Source organism: Lathyrus oleraceus, chromosome 1, assembly GCF_024323335.1.
Source record: "Lathyrus oleraceus cultivar Zhongwan6 chromosome 1, CAAS_Psat_ZW6_1.0, whole genome shotgun sequence".
In the NCBI taxonomy this organism is placed as follows: Eukaryota; Viridiplantae; Streptophyta; class Magnoliopsida; order Fabales; family Fabaceae; genus Lathyrus; species Lathyrus oleraceus.
Genome location: NC_066579.1, coordinates 42,507,601 through 42,525,619, shown reverse-complemented (window position 1 = coordinate 42,525,619; position 18,019 = coordinate 42,507,601). Strand labels below are relative to the sequence as shown.

The window sequence follows — 18,019 nt, the reverse complement described above, 5'->3', positions numbered from 1 at the left end:
CAACCATAATACAACACATACCAACATTTCAATAACAACTAACAGAAATTATTTCCCATATATGAGCAGACTATAATTGTTAGTTAATTTAATAGACTAAAAGATTGTACGAGAGTCACTTATCTTTTAGTGTCGGCATCAGTACCACCATTCTTCCAAACCATCGGGTACTCGTCTGACGACTTAATCGATGTCCCCTGTCCACATTGTGAGATCAACACAAGTAGTTAAGCAAAACTATGGAAGGAAAATAATGCATAGAGAGGTCATAAGCCTATAAGGAATTTTCAATCCCTGTTCTAAATCCTACTAGCCAACTAATGTCTTCACCATATAGCCCGGGTCAAAACAACAAAATGTTCAGCTTTCAATTTGATCAAATTATGGATAATTTTTCTGGTTAATGATGGCTTAAATCAACTATAGATAGTATCTGAAATAACCGATCAAACCACATGCCGTAAAGTAATTTGTATAGGCAATAGGATTGAGGCGATGCGTTCACCGCCGCGAATGTCGTCACTGTTCATGGAAAAATTCACGCCGGTCTTCCAGAGACTCGAATATGGATCTTACAATGTCCATACTCCTCACTTCGTGACCAATGTCAACCCTGTCAGAAGAAACGATTCTTTTGTAAACTTCTGTGTTTTATTAGAATGCAATTTTGGACTTTTATACATACAAAACCTTTAGCTATTCTACTAATTAAAATAAATAGTAAATACTCTTAATTTTTCCATTGTCTCTTAACCTTCCAAATCTCTCCATTAACTTATTATTAAAACCCACTAACTCTAACATTAAAGTTTATTCAACAAAACTCCTCTATAAACTTAAATGTTTCTTCTATTCATCATGCCTATCAATTTCTTCCCTCTGTCGAAGATTTCTTTTGATAGTGGTTTTGTGAAAATGTCTGTTGCTTGGTCCTTACTTGCTACATGCTTCAATTCGACACTTCCTTCCTTCACGTGTTCTCGAATAAAGTGAAAACGAACGTCAATGTGTTTGCTCCTTTCATGGTTTACTGGATTCTTTGCTAACTCAATTGCTGACCTGTTGTCAACTTGTATTATTGTAGCATCTTTCTGTTCTAGCTCCATTTTACTCATCAATCTTCTGAGCCATATTGCATGACAAACACACCAGGATGCTGCTACATATTCTGCTTCACATGTCGAAAGTGTTACTATTGACTGCTTTTTAGAAAGCCAAGTGAATGCAGTATTTCCCATGAAAAACACATATCCAGAAGTGCTTTTTCGATCGTCTATGTCTCCGCACCAATCACTGTCAGAGTAACCAACCAACTTGTATTTGTCTGAATTCGAGTAAAACATCCAAAGTGACACTGTTCCTTGGATGTACCTCAGAATTCGCTTCAATGTTTTCCAATGTGTATACACTGGCTCCTCCATGAATCGACTTACAATGCCTACACTTAATGAGATATCTGGTCTTGTACATGTGAGATAGCGAAGACTTCCTACCAAACTTCGATATCTTCCTGCTTCGACACGTTCTCCTACATCAAATTTCGACAGTTTTGTTCCTGGTTCCATTGGCGTCGAAGCCGGATTACAGCTTTCCATCTTATATCTTTTCAAGATATCTTTTGCATATTTTTCTTGTGAGATGAAGATTCCTGTTTCTTCTTGTCGAACTTCCAGACCAAGAAAGAATCTCATCAGGCCTAAATTTGTCATCTCGAATTCACGTGTCATTGTGCTTTTGAATTCTTCTATCATCTCATCATTACTGCCCAGAAAAATAAGATCATCAATATAGAGAGCAACAAGTAATACATTCTTTTCATTCTTCTTCACATAGAGGGCATGTTCGTACGGACATTGCTCGAACCCGTTCTCCTTGAAGTATGTGTCGATACGTGTGTTCCATGCCCGCGGTGCTGGCTTCAGCCCATATAGCGCTTTCTTCAATTTCAGTACCTTCTTCTCTTCTCCAGCTTTCATGTACCCGAGTGGTTGTTCGACATAGACTTCTTCTTCTAGTACACCATTCAGAAAAGCTGTTTTGACATCCATTTGAAATATTGGCCATTTGAATTGAGCAGCTTGAGATATGAGTAGTCGAATTGTCTCCATTCTTGCAACAGGTGCAAATACTTCGTCATAATCAACTCCTGCTTTCTGTTTGTATCCCTTCGCAACAAGTCTCGCTTTGTATCGTTCTATTTCTCCTTGAGAGTTCATCTTTTTCTTGAATACCCACTTTACACCAATTGGTTGACTATCTTTTGGCAATTCAACTAGCTCCCAAGTGTTATTGTGGTTAATCGCCCTCATCTCTTCGTCCATGGCACTTTTCCACTTCTTGTCTCGTACTGCTTCTTAAAAACTGATGTTTTCAGCATCTGCCAGGAGACATACAAGGTGCACTTCACTTGTTGAATCATACAGATCTTGCAAACTTCGCATTCTGGGTTGTGTAGGTTCATCTTCATCGTCAGAATCTTCAAGTGTTGTCGAAATGTTTGATGGTACAGCGACAGATGATTCTTCAACTTCGACAACAACTTCTGTCGTACTGTTCCAGTCCCACTTACTTGCTTCGTTTATTCGAACGTCTCTACTCACTATCACTTTCTTTCTTATGGGATCAAATAGCTTGTACCCTTTTGTTTTCTCATCATACCCAATGAGTATGTATTTCTGACTTTTGTCTTCAAGTTTCGTTCTTCGTTGATCTGGTACGTGTGCATAAGCCACACTTCCAAATACTTTGAGATGAGAAACTGTTGGCTTCTGTCCGCTCCACGCTTCTTGTGGTGTTTGATCTTCTAACTTCGAATGTGGACATCGATTTTGAACATAAATGGCACATTGTACAGCTTCTGCCCAAAATTCCTTTGGCATGTTCTTGCTTTTAAGCATTGAACGAACCATGTCAAGGACTGTTCGATTCTTCCTTTCAGCCACCCCATTTTGTTGAGGTGAGTATGCTGCAGTTAGAAATCTCCTTATACCCTGCTCTTCACAATACTTCATAAAAGCTGTCGAAGTATACTCACCACCTCTATCAGATCGAACTGCTTTAATGTGTCTGTCAGTCTCCTTCTCCACCATTACTTTGAACCTTTTGAACACCTCGAATGCTTCAGACTTTTCTTTCAAAAAATAAACCCATGTCTTCCGTGAGTAATCGTCGATAAAGGAAATGAAGTATCTTTTGCTACTGAAAGATTCTGGCGTGATTGGCCCACATATGTCGGTGTGAATCAAGTCAAGGATATGCTTAGCTTGATATTCTGCCTTCTTTTGAAATGAAGTTCTTGTTTGTTTGCTAAGCACACATTCTTCACAAAACTTTCCTTCATATTCCATATCTGGTAGTCCATGCACCATGTTCTTTTTCGCCAACCTTCTTAAACCAGCATGATGTAGATGACCAAAGCGTAGATGCCATAGTGACGCTTTGTCTTCGACATTTACTTGTAAACATTTTTCTCGAACGTTTATCAGATTCAGTTTGTACATTCGATTTCTCTCCATTTCGACACGAGCAATCAGATGTCCCAGCTTGTCCTTCAAATACAGTATCCGTTCTTTCATCAGTATCGAATAACCTTTTTCTGTAAGTTGTCCCAAACTCAAGATGTTGGTCTTAAGATTTGGTACATAATAAACATCTTGAATTGATCCAATCAACCCATCTTTCTGCAGGTAACGAATCGTTCCTTTACCTTCGACCTTCACTTTCGATGCATCTCCGAAAGACACATTTCCATCTTCAATCCTTCTCATTTCTTTAAACAGGTGTTTGTGACCACACATATGGTTACTTGCTCCTGAGTCAAGATACCAAACGTTGTCATTTGAGTTGATCTCATTTTGAGCCATCAAGAGAAAACCTTCATTTGCTTCAGCTTCCAAAGTTAGATTGGTTGTTTTTTCTACCTTCTTTTCGATTCGACAATCTTTTGCAAGATGTCCCACTTTATCACAGTTATAGCATTTGAATGAGTTACAATCCTTCGCATAATGACCATACTTCCCACACTTGTAGCATTCAAAGTTGGAATGGTTTGACCTACCACCTCTTTGACCACGTCCTCTGCCACGCCAATTTTGCTGGATCGACTGTCCTCTGTCGAAGTTGCTGCCTCTACCACTTCGACCACTGTCACGTCCTCTTCCTCGAAAGTTTTGAGAAAAGAGTACCTTTTCGTCTTTGATTTACTCCTTGGTTTGATTTGTGTCCTCTACTCCTTCTTCCTTCTTTTTCATCTTACGTTGTTCGTGTGCTTCGAGGGAACCTGCAAGCTCTTCGACTGCGAGCGTCGAAAGGTCCTTCGACTCTTCTATTGCACACACAATATTCTCAAACTTATCTATTAAATATCTCAAAATCTTTTCGACAACTCGTGCATCAGTTACTGTTTCGCCATTTCTGGTGAGTTGGTTCACCACCTTTTGTACATGCGTGATGTAGTCAGATACATTTTCTGACTCCTTCATCTGCATCCTCTCCAATTCGCCACGAAGTGTTTGGAGTCGAACCTGCTTTACTCGATCTGCTCCTTTGAACACTTTCTCTAGCGTGTCCCATGCTTCTTTCGACGTAGTCGAACCGGCAATCTTTTCGAAGCCTGACTCATCAACAACCCTAAACAGCATGTATAGTGCCGTTTTATCTTTCGATCGCGTCTCTTTCAACGCCTTATTTTGAGCTGTCGTATATCCCTCAGTATCTGTTGGTTCTTCAAACCCATCTTTGGTCACCTCCCACGCGTCTAGAGATCCGAGAAGAGCTTTCATCTGGATACTCCAGTTTTCGTAATTCAACTTCGTTAGCCGTGGCAATGACATTTGATTCATCATATTTGCCATTAGCTCTGATGCCAATTTGTCAGAAGAAACGATTCTTTTGTAAACTTCTGTGTTTTATTAGAATGCAATTTTGGACTTTTATACATACAAAAACTTTAGCTATTCTACTAATTAAGATAAATAGTAAATACTCTTAATTTTCCCACTGTCTCTTAACCTTCCAAATCTCTCCATTAACTTATTATTAAAACCCACTAACTCTAACATTAAAGTTTATTCAACAAACCCATAGTTATTTCGAGATCGAAGATATGCAATCACTTCCAAAGTTTGATTCCAAGCTTGCTTACGATCTGACCAAAACGAAAACTTTGAGTTGGGCATGAAGAAGTCGCCACTTCTGGAAATGTAAATATTTTTTCGGATGCTCCTGATTCTACAGTGGTTTCAATTGCACGTTTGCTGGGATCTTGAGACGCGGATGTTCATCGGTGACAGTTTCCATTGGATGCTCGTCGGAATATTAACGTCACTAGCCCAGAAATAACATGCAACTATTGAGAAAATCGATTTTGTGCGGTCCAAGAAAGTCTCAATGTTTCAAATGTTCTAGTTAAACATTAAAAAAGGTTAACTTTCCTATTATTAGTTAAGAGGAGATTGGTATAATTGGTTGATGTGTTTGTGATTAAAACTCCCTCTTTTCCATAATAAGTGATCTAATTGATTATTTTACATCGATTAAAATAAAGAATAAAGGAAAAAAAAGAATGATATTTTTACTAAAGTGTCATTGTCAAAAATTAAGAATGATAAAAATGATATTAATTAGAGGGTAGAATTGGAAAATGTATATTGAAAATTGAAATGAGTCATTCATTTTAGGAGACTATTTTATTCCAAATTAATCACTCATTGTGGGACGAAGGGAGTATGTCAGAGGATTTATGACCATCATTATTGCGGATCAAAGTTTATATATATATATATATATATATATATATATATATATATATATATATATATATATATATATATATATATATATATATATATAGATTGTGAGTCTCCTTTGTTACTACTAAGTAGTTATAATAAATAGCGTAACTGTTTATTTAACTATTTATAATGGACTTAATAAGTATTTATAAACGTTTATGTGATGGTTTCCGATCCTTGATTGTTCCAAAAATGTTACAACGGTTATGACTTAGCATGTTCCTTCATATTCCGATCAATTGAGTCTAGGATGAGTATGAAACTCGTTGTTCGGGATCGTAATAATTCTCCAACCTCATGAAATCCCCGGGATACATATCGACAATATCTTAGTTCTAATAAAAATCAAGTTATACACTAATATTTCATAACCTTTATATGACCCTTACTCTGCCTCTTAATTGTTAAGGAACACAGTCGTCCAACATCTAGGGCCAGTCTATGTGTGTCGGTCTGAGGCTCCTACATGACCATCTCGACCAACATTAAAAGTAGGCCAAATGATTTCTAAGGAGTACAAAGTCGACAAGATCTTGAAGGTTAGGTTCATTTGGGAAATAAAATACCCCACATGGTTGTCCAACGTAGTCATGGTAAAGAAGAAATCAGGAGAATGACTCATGTTAGAAAATGCGCAACGAAGGAAAGAATGGCCAGGAGGTTCAACACTAGAGTCTGTCCGAGAATTTTTCAAGAGGGAGACTTGGTTTTGAAGAAGGTCATAGACACAAGAAAGATGGGAAATTTTTTCCCAAATTGGGAGGGGCCTTACCGGATCCGACAAAATCTGAATAATGGGGCTTACAAACTTAAGAATTTGGAAGGAATAGGAATACAAAGGGTTTGGAATATTTCCAACCTAAGGTTTTACTATATTTAACATTATGTAATGCCATTATAAAATAAAAATTAGGGGTAACACTCTTTTCCCTTGCAAGGGTAAAGGTTTTTAATTAGGCACCCTTAAATCCATATGTTTGTGTGTTATTATTTCCATTTTTTTGTTACAATAAAGCTTTGCTCGTCCCAGAAGCGACCAGTGTGCTAGGCGGTGTTGCTGACCTAACAAAATTGACAATGTAAAGAAAATCTATGACCTAATGAAATCGACCATGTAAATAAGAACCTCTCGCCGGGTTATGTTAACAAAACCTCTCACCCAATGAAATTTTCCATGTAAATAAGAACCTCTGGCCGAGTCATGTTAACAAAATCTCTGACCTAATAAAACCAGTCATGTAAATAAGAACCTTTGGCCGAGTTACGTTAATCAAACCTATGACCTAATCAAAGGTCTAAAGAACCTCTAGCAAGCTGACTAAATTCGCGGCTAACCTAATCAAAAGATATAAATCATTAGCAAGTTAATTAATTCACTCATAATTTGTAACTTAATTAAAGAATAATGAGTTGATATGCAACAAGGTCGGGCTCTGATGCATACCACTAAAACATAAACCTGGACAAATTAAAGATATTCTTGAGGCTATACACACAATCAGGGTGAAACGTACATATAAGATGATAATATAACCAAAAAGACCTCAAAGGGGTTTAAGCATTGTACTGAAAGGAAACAAGTATTATTTGGTCATTACAAAAGGCACATCATGACAGATGACTAACAATAAAAAAAAAATTAAAACTTAAACTTAAACATTGTGATGTTAATCCTCTTGAGCGACAAGGGTTGAATCATTAATCGTCACATGCTTGGAAACCTCAGATTCAGAGAAACATCCTCAATATCCATAAGTCGTCCATCCACCATGGTCTTGAATAAGTCCATCTCAGACACATCGAGGTCAGGCTTGAGGCATAATACTTGAGCTTTAGCCCTCTCAAAAGCTTCATCACTAATTGAAAGTAGGTTTACCTAAGCCTCTTGCAAGGATTTATTAAATGTCTCGTTAAGAGCCTGAGCCTGTTCAACATCTCGGACCAAGCCGGTTGTGGTCGTTTCGAGTTCTAAACACTTAGATTATGCAGTTTCCTTCTACTTCTTCACTTCCAGCAATTATTTGTTCAGGTCTTCCACCTTGTCAGTCTAAACCTTAAGGTTGTCCTTCAATTGGGTCACGTCCTTAGCAAGACTAGTTTCATTTTGCTCATAAGAATTACCGATTTCAAACAGTCCTCGGGTCATAATAGCACATCTCATTAGGTAGGCCCCAATGTTTGGATTAGCTATTGAGAACCTATAGTTTTCATCTTTTTGACATCCTCTGTCGCATTCAGATATCCATAAAGAAATTCGAGTCCATCAAAGTTTTTGGACCAGAACTTGAATTTAGTTGACGGATTAGATTGATGGCTACTTTCAAAATCCTGCATAAAGGTAGTGACTGCCAGGTCGGCAGGACTAACATAGTCACTCATCATAGTTTTCTTCTTCTTTGGAGAACTCATGTTTGATCCTCTAAAAGGAATAACACAGGTAGCGTAGGGCTCCAAAACAATTGGAGCTTCCTTCCTAGCATAAATTTCTTCCTTTTAAGAGCCCGGGTTTGGATACTGGAGAATTCGCTCTTAGAGGAGAATTATTCCCCACGCCTCGCCCTCGCTTCAGCCATTAACTTCTTATGTTCTATTATTTAAGGCTCGTATATATCAGTTGAAAAGAAATGAACAAAATAAAGTTCAAAAAAATAAAATAATGAGGTCTCTAGAGGATAATAAGAAGCGCATATAAGCACTACCCAAGGATTTAGAAATTTGTTCCAGATCATCGACCATGTGTAGAAAGTCCTTGACTTTTACTACTCAAAAGGCGTCCAAAACGGCTAAATATCAAGTTTTCAAAGCACTTAGCTTGTCATAATCAAAATCAGACACTAACAATGGGTTATCCGTATAGTAAATTAGGAAATTATAGTTCCCATCTAACACATACATAACTTGGGGGAACCTTTCTCCACTCTTTACCCAAAGGAATTTATCCTTGAAACCTTTATAGTTGGTAGTATAAGTCTAAAGAAAACATTTCCTTAGGATTCCACTAAGGGAAACCCAACCTCCTTTGTCTACCCTTTACATCTCAAAGAAATAAAAGATCAAACCTAAGTTAGGGGTTATAATCACCGTCTCATAATAAAGTTCAAAAGCTTTAATAAAATCCCAACCATTTTGGTGTAATTGAGATGGGGCAATATTTAGGGTTTTGAGGAGATCGAATTCAAAGCCAGTAAAGGGAATGCATGTCTTAAAATCCTTTATTACCCCTGAGTAAAAGTAAAAATACTTGTCTGACACTCCTTTTGGTAGAGTAATGCAAACTCTTTCACTAACTACACAAGGTTCCAGCATGACGTCCTCCTTATTCCCGGTAGAAGAAATCTATTTGTTGGAGCAGAGTTTTGAGATATTGTTGTCGTAGATGACATTGTGGTCATAACTTAGAACTCCTTTGTCAATCAAAGAACCTGTCATCTCCATCACATCACAATGTCCATGGAACCTGATGATGAAGACTCTGAGTCAGTTTTACGATGAGGTGAAGAAATGTCACCATAAACTTCCCTAATGATCTAATCAAACTCTGCTTGCTTTAAAAATCCCTCACACTCTTTCATGCATTCATCCTAGAGTTTTCTTCTCTCATGGGCAGTGAGGGAAATCGGTACTTCCCCCGAATCACCACACTGGCATATTCTAACCATAATAAAAGAACAAAAGAGAGAGAGGGAGAGAGTGATAGATAAATAGATAGATAGATAGATAGAGAGAGAGAGAGTAAATGAGGCAGAGAAATAATACCTGAGGCTTATGCTTGCAAAAAAACGATTGAAAGAAGGCGGAAAGAAAATCTGGTCAGCAAGTCTTGAAACAAAAAGGAAGGGAAATCACAAACGGTAAAGGACCAAAGAAGGAAGGAGTCATTTTTATGGAAGTGATTTTTGTAACGGTCAAGAAGCTCATTCGAGCCAGAGTCATGATGACAAGTTGGTTCCCCATAAAAATCATCGTGACAAGGAGAGAGAAAATACTTATCATTATTACTCTTTTAAAAAAACACTATCACACGGTAACTTACCGAATAGGTGACCAACTAAAGGAAGAAGGAATTCCAGGACTTTTTTTCCGAACACTTCGTTTAGTTGGACCTCGTGATCGGGGGGATTATGTATATCCCAGAATTTTTGAGCCCGAGTAGTGAGGTCAGGCATGAAGAGATAGTGTATCGAGTATGCCAAAGGCAGGAAGATGAACAAGTTGAACCCCGATCATGAGAGTGTCTCTGTACGACATGAATAGGTTAGACCCGGTATCCTAAGATACCGATAGACGACATGAACGACCATACATAACGGTTTTGACTTAGCTCTAAGATTGCATGGGAGTTATAAAAACTGATGAGAAAGACGTTACGTGATGATAAAAGAGGACGAAAAATGTTATTGGCATCATAAAAACATGGAATTCAGAGGGACTATTCTTAAAATGGCATTTGGAGGCATGATAGGTGTAAAAAGGATTCCCGTTGAGGAAGAAAAGACAGACAATAAAAACCCCCACATACCATACGATTGTGATCTTTCCTGACCCGCCTCTGGGAGATTAACCAAGTTGTGATCTTTCCTGATCCTCCTAGTCTCATGTTTTTTAAACGAGATTGGTAGTTCCATATAAAAGCTTATTGTTACAACCATTAAACTCGTGGAAGGTCTTCATCGCAATACGGTTGTGCATGCCTAGTGAGCTATATACCATGTATCACCAACACCTCTAAAAAATGATGTGTCTGTATCCGTGTCGGGCACTGACACCTATACTGACATTTGTAATTACCTTTAATTTATTCATTTTTCAGATTATTATCGGTGTTGTAGTGTTGGTGTCAGCGACATATTTGGGGTGTTCGTGATTCATATGTTGTATATAACTTGTAGTGAGCATAAAAACTCTACATAACAATCTTCACCAATAGAGGATTTGGTACCTTATTGATCATTTCCTTTTCCTAAAATGATAATTGAGGCCTCTTCTTCTTAAACATCAAACCTTGCTTGTCCTAGGTTGTAATAGTATCCTCGAGCTTTCGATTTATAAAGTAAAGTATTATCAAGTCAAAGTTTGGGATCCCCTTGAAAGTGACATGGGTGCCTTCTAAGTTGTTACGCCCTGTCAATTCACCATTTGTTAGGGTATTTGATTGTAGGATCTTCCAATATGTGAAGAACTTCTCATAGACACTTGATATGGCAAGGAAATTGCCCCAATGACTGAATGTCATGCCCAAAGATTGTGATTTTGCTTCAAATTCCCATTGGTTCCATTTTTGATGTTGCATTTATGGGTGTATTATTTTTTTCTACTAATAGGGTTTTATGTCTTAACGTCACATTAACATCACTTCAAAACTGTGTGTTATGTCTCTTCTAATCATTTTTTATCTTCCCATCTCACACAATCGTTATACTTTTGGATATATTTTTTAATACTTTTGGAAAGTTTTTTATTACATATGAATGGTCTTTAGAAGGTTCTTAGAAATTTGTTGTCTTCCCGGTTGGTGGGTAAACTTTATGTTAGTGTTAGTTTGGAACTCTCAATGTGCAAAGTTCGACAGAGAGGATGTGACACTAAGATGATACTTAGTTAAAATAAGGACTTATGGTGACATCTCTGACAAAAGTAGTGTTCAACCATAAATGTCGAGTTCGACACATTTGACGATGAGCTTTTAACTTAGAATTTTTCCAAATATTGTAATGGCTCCTCCTCAGAACTTGGCAAGTTGAGTTATCAATCATGAAAGTTGAGGAAAAGAAAGAGAATTATATTGAATAATTGATGTTTAATCTTATCCAAACGTCGAAGACATGTGGAAACATAGTAGAAGATTAGAAACTTCGCAGGAGATTATTTGTCGCACAATAGGGAAATAGTTGTTATAGAAGTTTATTTTTAAATTAGTATATATATAGTGGTTCTGACGTTAGGAATCGGGGTGCCAATATCATTACAGAAACTCTATATAACTCAAAGTAACTAAGTTAGAGCGAGAGACGAGTTTGTGAGAAAAATGTATGATTTGTACACCAATTTCTCTTTACTTAATTAGAGTAACTTTTATTTTTCCTTTACCTTGTATTTTTGATTTACTTATTTTCTAATTTATTTTGGATTTTGACACAGTCAAAACTAACAATCTTTTTTTAATCCTTTTTGTTTACTTTATTAAACACTCAATTTTAACCTATAACAAAAGTCAAACGATTGTCTTTTAGAAAATATGCAAAAAAATGCTTAGGATTTCCTTGTTTGGTCCTACAAGAATTTATTAAAAACTAAGTGATTGTTTTCCAAAAAAACGGATAAACAAATTGGCACGCCCAATCAGACCATTGTTCTTCATGTGTGAAATGTTCCCAATGGTTATGTGTGTATGCATTTGAGAAGTGGTAAACCCTCCCTGAAATGGTACTTCCATGATCAATGCATTTTGATGCACATTCTTCTATAATTATACTTAGGAATTTCTATAGTTTATTCTATTATTTTTACTAATTTAGTGTATTTTTATATTTAAGTTTATTTTTGGTTTTATTTTATTTTCGTACTTTATTTTCAGCATAAATAGTTATTCCATACCTTGTTACTATATAGATCATAACTTGAGCTACGAGGATCGGATTGATGCGTTATAATATGCGTTGGAACGCTGAGAGAAAGAACTACAAGTTTTATGTTGCAGTCAAAAGCAAATTCGGAATGAAGAATGGTCTAATAATTCGTTGAAGTTCCAGACTTAATTAAAATAGTTAATTTGGGTCAGTTTTCGTAATTTTTGGGCCGGATCCTATAAGGGCCTGAATTTGCCTTTTATTATATTAGGTCTTTCACTACTATAGTAATCATATTTTCTAAATTTTAATGAGACAATATTGCTTAGAAGATTTCATGGAGAGCTAATTCCCAAAGAGCTGATCTGTTGTATTCGAATTCCACTTTGAGGTTTTTAATAATTTCAATTTCTTTTCAATTCTTCCTATAAACTCGTTTGCTTAATTTGATTACTTTCGTTTGCTTAATTCGATTGCTTCTTATAGGATAGAGTTGATTAAATTTGATTGTTTGTATGATCTTTAACTATAATCACGTTAGCGTAGCTTTTTCGTTATCGTGTTTGATTAAGTCGTGTTTGCTTAGTTCGCGTCTGCTTAAATCCGTTTGCTTAATTCAGAAATTAGGAACATATATCATATAATACCAATTTGCGCTTGTTAGTGGGTATTGTAATCGAATGGGATTGAATCCGCTAGGGAATTGAAATTATAAGAATCGATGATAAGTCGGAAATCGATACAATAGATTAACTTATTTATCAATTTTGCTTTTACCTTTAATCATCTTCGATTTAAGTTTTGAACCTTAAAAACCCCTTCTTTCTACTCGTTTGGTTATAACATTCAAGAGTCCTTGTGATACGATATTCGAGTGTCGCTTCCATTTTGCTACACTTTTAAACTCGTTTTTGACCCGTGCGCGACAGTGGATCAGTCCACCTTTAAATAACCATTCTTCTCCTAACCTTTTGAACGATTCCCAAAATGTAGGAGAATAACAGGCCGGATCAACAACTAGAGATGTGGTTGTTTCGACTCATGTTAGAACGATCGCTCCTACAATATCATCGATTCCAATATCACCAATACTGTCTAAGGGGGCAGTTCCCCCACCACAATCAGTGAGTCTCCCAATTAATCCCACGATCATAAGACCAACTATAGGAGACCCTAGGGTACCTTATAATGCATTTTTTTTATTTCCTATGGGTAGATGATAATATCCATATGGTATGCCAATAGCGATGACATGAGGCCTACAAACTGGTAAGTTAACATATGTAGAGAATGTTGTAACTACCACCTCACCCTATACTCCGCATTTTGAATAAGTTTCAACCATAAATAATCTTGGTAGAACAATTCCATCACCACTAGGTTTAGGTTAAATCCCTCAAATAACGTCTAGGATTAATACGACATCGCTTATGTTCATGGGGCAAAAAATTGATGAGAGCAACCACGAGAGGGTCAATATGTTGACTCAGCTGATTAGTAAGGTAATCAATCCCTTGATTAAGAACATCAACCAGAGTTATGAATTATTAGCCAACCAAATGGGTCAAATAGCCGATTCTTTGGCGCTCCCTAGGCCCAACCACGACCAACTTCTCAAATCTCAAATGTCAAACCAGTGGAAACTGTCGTACATCGCAGAAAAGAATACGAGCTCACGAAGGCGCGTCACATACTCGCGGAATGACTAATAGAGTCTCCACAAAAATTTATTTATTCCCAAACACGAGAAAGGAAAAATATCGATGAAACCCCTAAAAGAACGACTAAGATATGGTCGTCGCAACCAGATCGGGTTCGGAATTCGATTACGCAAGGGTAAAGTATTAACACCTATCACATCTGTTGTACTCAATGGAAACTGTTTAGTTATTTTTTCACATTAGTGATAGCTTTTGAAATGTTTGTATTTCTTCAAATCATTAAAAGTGTGAAAAGAAAAAGAAAAGGATCGCAAAAAAGTTTTTTATTAGGGTGCCTGACAAGATTGCGGGTTTCACTCCTACCTATCTCCGGGTGCGATGGAGAAGTCAAGGCTATGTAGTTCTAGGTAGAAAATGTTTGTTTGTTGGTAAAATTTAGAGAAAGTTATTTTGTCACAATCCACGGAAAAATATTGCTTAACCAAAATAGTGGAGGAGCGGGCGTTTGCATCACATCGAATGGATTTCTACATATCAACATTCATGGGAAATTGTCATTTTTCTCAACTCACACATATGTGGATGAAACATTATTTTGCATCGTCTCGAGAAGAAATATATTTTCTTTGAAAAGGGTTTTTGATTGCGCGACAGCGAGAAAAAAGTTTGATGTGTTGGATATTCTTCAGTGATGGTGAGAGCTCAGATGGCCGAGATATCCATCTTGTATCCTAACCTCGGGAGCTTGTGAAATACACCACATTCCTTTTTCATCTTATTTGAGAAAGAGTTTTGATATTTTTAGGTGTTTTGGTTTTTATTTGGGAAAATACACTCGATGTTGATCGAGGTTTGTTTTGCTTTGTAGAACGAATTATGAAATGGTTGATGGTGAAATGTTAAGAAATTAGAATGAGGTGTAATGTTTGGAATTTGGATTGGTGGAAGCTTGGTATTGACCAAGTGCTTTTGAAAATTAAGCTTGATGTTGACCAAGGGTTTTTATTTTTAAAAAGGTTGATTTTATTTTTAACCGATTATTTAATTAGTTTATTTAAATAACTATCTAAAGCCAACAATAAAAGCAAGCAACTAAATAAAAATTACAATCAAAGGGATATGGCACATTGGTCATTTGGGAAATGATGAAAATGAAATAAAGCAACTAAATAATAAACAAACAAAAAAAAGAAAATAAATAATGGTGCAAGCATGAACATGAGAGAGATAATACCTAATTAATCGACTATACACAATGAAATCAACTAAATAAATAATAAAACGATCCACTTAGTAAATAAAGGGAGAATTAAATAAAATCTAATCAACTAGTCAAATAGACATTTAATAAATAAATTAATTATTAATCTAAATTAATTAATTAATCAAGAAAAATAGAAAAAAGATAAATAAAACTAAACAAAAAGGGAGTGTTTGGGCCGGGATACTGAAGCTACGAGAAACATACTCGAGTGCATCACACGCTGGAAGATACAATAGAGTCGCCATCAAAGTTTATTTATTCCCAAAGGAAATAGAAAACATCGATAAAACTCAATGGAAGAGAAATAGGTAAGGAAGTCGGTTATGTAAGGGGAAGGTATTAACACCCCTCACATCATTTGTACTCAACAGGAACCATTTTGATTGGTTTTTGCTCGAATGGGTGTTATATCTAAAGATTACTTGCGAATGATATGAACAAAGGGGAAAAAAGAATTAAATTGTTAGCTGAGTATTGGGGCCCTCATGACTACATATCCTTATAGTCAAATAAGGAAATCACAACTTCGTAGTTTAGAGAACTATTGATGGGAACTGAAAAGGAAAGAGTTGATAGAAGCGATGTTTAAACCAAACAAGAGATATAGCTGGTGTTTAGTTTAAAAGAGGGTAACATAAATTATAGGAGCGAAAAAGTGGGGTAAAGTGATCAAGAATTGATTGAAGTGGTGTCTAAACCGGATAATGGTGTTTAAACTGGATAGTGGTGTTTAAACCAAATAGGCATTGAAGTGGTGTTTAAACCAAGGGATCATGATAATGGTGTTTAAACAAAAAGGTTGTAAAAATGATGTTTAAATAAAGGAGACGGTGTTTAATCTTAAAGATAGGATAAAAGTGGTGTTTAAACCGAAGAGTTGGTGTTTGAACCGTGTAAGACCCCAATTTTGACCCTAAGACCCCTCATGATATCTCTCATTTGCATTGGCTTTGGGATCACACATTGGTATCCTCCTTACCCCTCATCCATTGGGTTTGCATTAGGAAAGATCACCAAACACATTTGATTGTATCATACTTTATTTTCCTTTGTTTACTAACCAAAATACCAAAAATATGTCTATATATAGCTTTGTCTCTTTTGTAGGTGTGTGTGTCCATCTATGCCCCGACCAAGTTCATATATAGGGTTTAAGACCCTAAATGCAAGAGATCAATTAAGGAAAGGTTCACAATGGTTCTAAGTGTCATATATGGATCACCATGTTCATTATTTGTTAATTTGACAGGAATTCATCAAGAATTTGAAACTTGTTTGCCTTGGAAACCCTAATTCATCTAGGTATCTTGTGTGACTTCCTCAGCAAGTTTCTTTATTAATTGGTCAAATATATTATGGGATACTTCATGATACATCATCTTAAGCATATATAATCCCCCATGAGCCCCAAAGATCAAAAGAACTTCAAGTTTGCAAGTTGGTTCAAAGAGGTTGACCAGAGAAAGTCAACTGGTCAAAACTGGGGTTCCTTCGACCCTATCTCCTACAATTTATGTCATATGAAAATTATTCCAAGATAAAATTTACTCTTTATGACATTACAAACAACTTTCATGTTTACATCAAGATCTAATTTTTCTTGGAATGTCATTTTTTATGGTGAAATATTATAGGTCATTTTGTTTGTGCCCTAGTTAGGAGGTTAACTTCCATGAACAATAACTTGCTCATTTTTTATGATAAGAAGACCATCTAAGTTTCATGATTAAATTCAATATGTCCTATCCAACTTTTCTTCTTTCAGAAAGATCAAATTCAACTTGCAAAGGCATGTTCCATGAGGAAACATTATAGGTCATTTTGGGCCATCATCATTGAACAAGCATTTTTCCTCAACTTCTAAAATACATAACTCCCTCATGCAAGATCCAAATGGTGTCAAATTTATTACCAAATTTAACAAAAATGAAATAGATACAACTTTTAAGAAGGAACCATTTTCATTTGAACCTCATAGAAAAAGTTACTCAAGGTGGAAGAAGTGGTCATTTGACTTTATACTTACAAAAGTTTCAACTATGTTTGATTTCTCTAACTTCCACCTCAAAATATACCATGATCCAAGTTACAAATAGAAAAGTGTTCAACATAAAAGTTGTTCCCCTTCATGCCACCTTTCTAAAGAGTTTAAGATCATGGAATTTGGAGCATTTTTCAAGGACTTATGCTTGGTTACATTACATGGTCCCATTTGGATAATCTCATGACCAATTCTCAAATACATTTGCATGGCCTCATGTTAAACTTTCATAATCATTCATGCATAATTATGGACCTTTTCCAATCATTTAGTCGGCTTATCACACGCCCATGCAAGCATGCACTGACATTTCTATTTTTGAAATTTTTTTGGAAGTGTGTAGAAATGAATGCAAGAGCCTATAAATACATGCCCTCCTGCTCAGAATGAGGGACACCTTGCCAAGCTTTGAACTGCTAACACCCTCACCCTCCATTGATAGAATTTCTTGAATATTTCTCTTGAAATCATGTTTTGATTCCCATTCTATATTGGAATTGAAACTCCAAGAATTCAAAGCTCGTTTGCACCCATTTCATCATCTACAAGCTTGTGGCCGAAAGCCAATGCTAATTGAGATCGAGATCAAGCTTCTTCACTTCAAACAGAAGGTGAATTTTGTGAAACTTTATCTCTTTTATTCTCTCTTAATACTTCATCATTTTAAGTAATTTTTGGTTGGCTGAAGTCCTACC

General features: G+C 36.2%; 1 protein-coding gene across 1 annotated transcript; it reads right to left on the bottom strand.

Moving 5' to 3' along the window:
• Nucleotides 1-836: 836 nt before the first annotated feature.
• Nucleotides 837-1,595, bottom strand: LOC127090043 (secreted RxLR effector protein 161-like). The gene has a single exon (XM_051029382.1). The coding sequence runs from the start codon at nt 1,593-1,595 to the stop codon at nt 837-839; it is 759 nt and encodes a 252-aa protein (XP_050885339.1).
• Between the last annotated feature and the right edge of the window lie 16,424 nt (nt 1,596-18,019).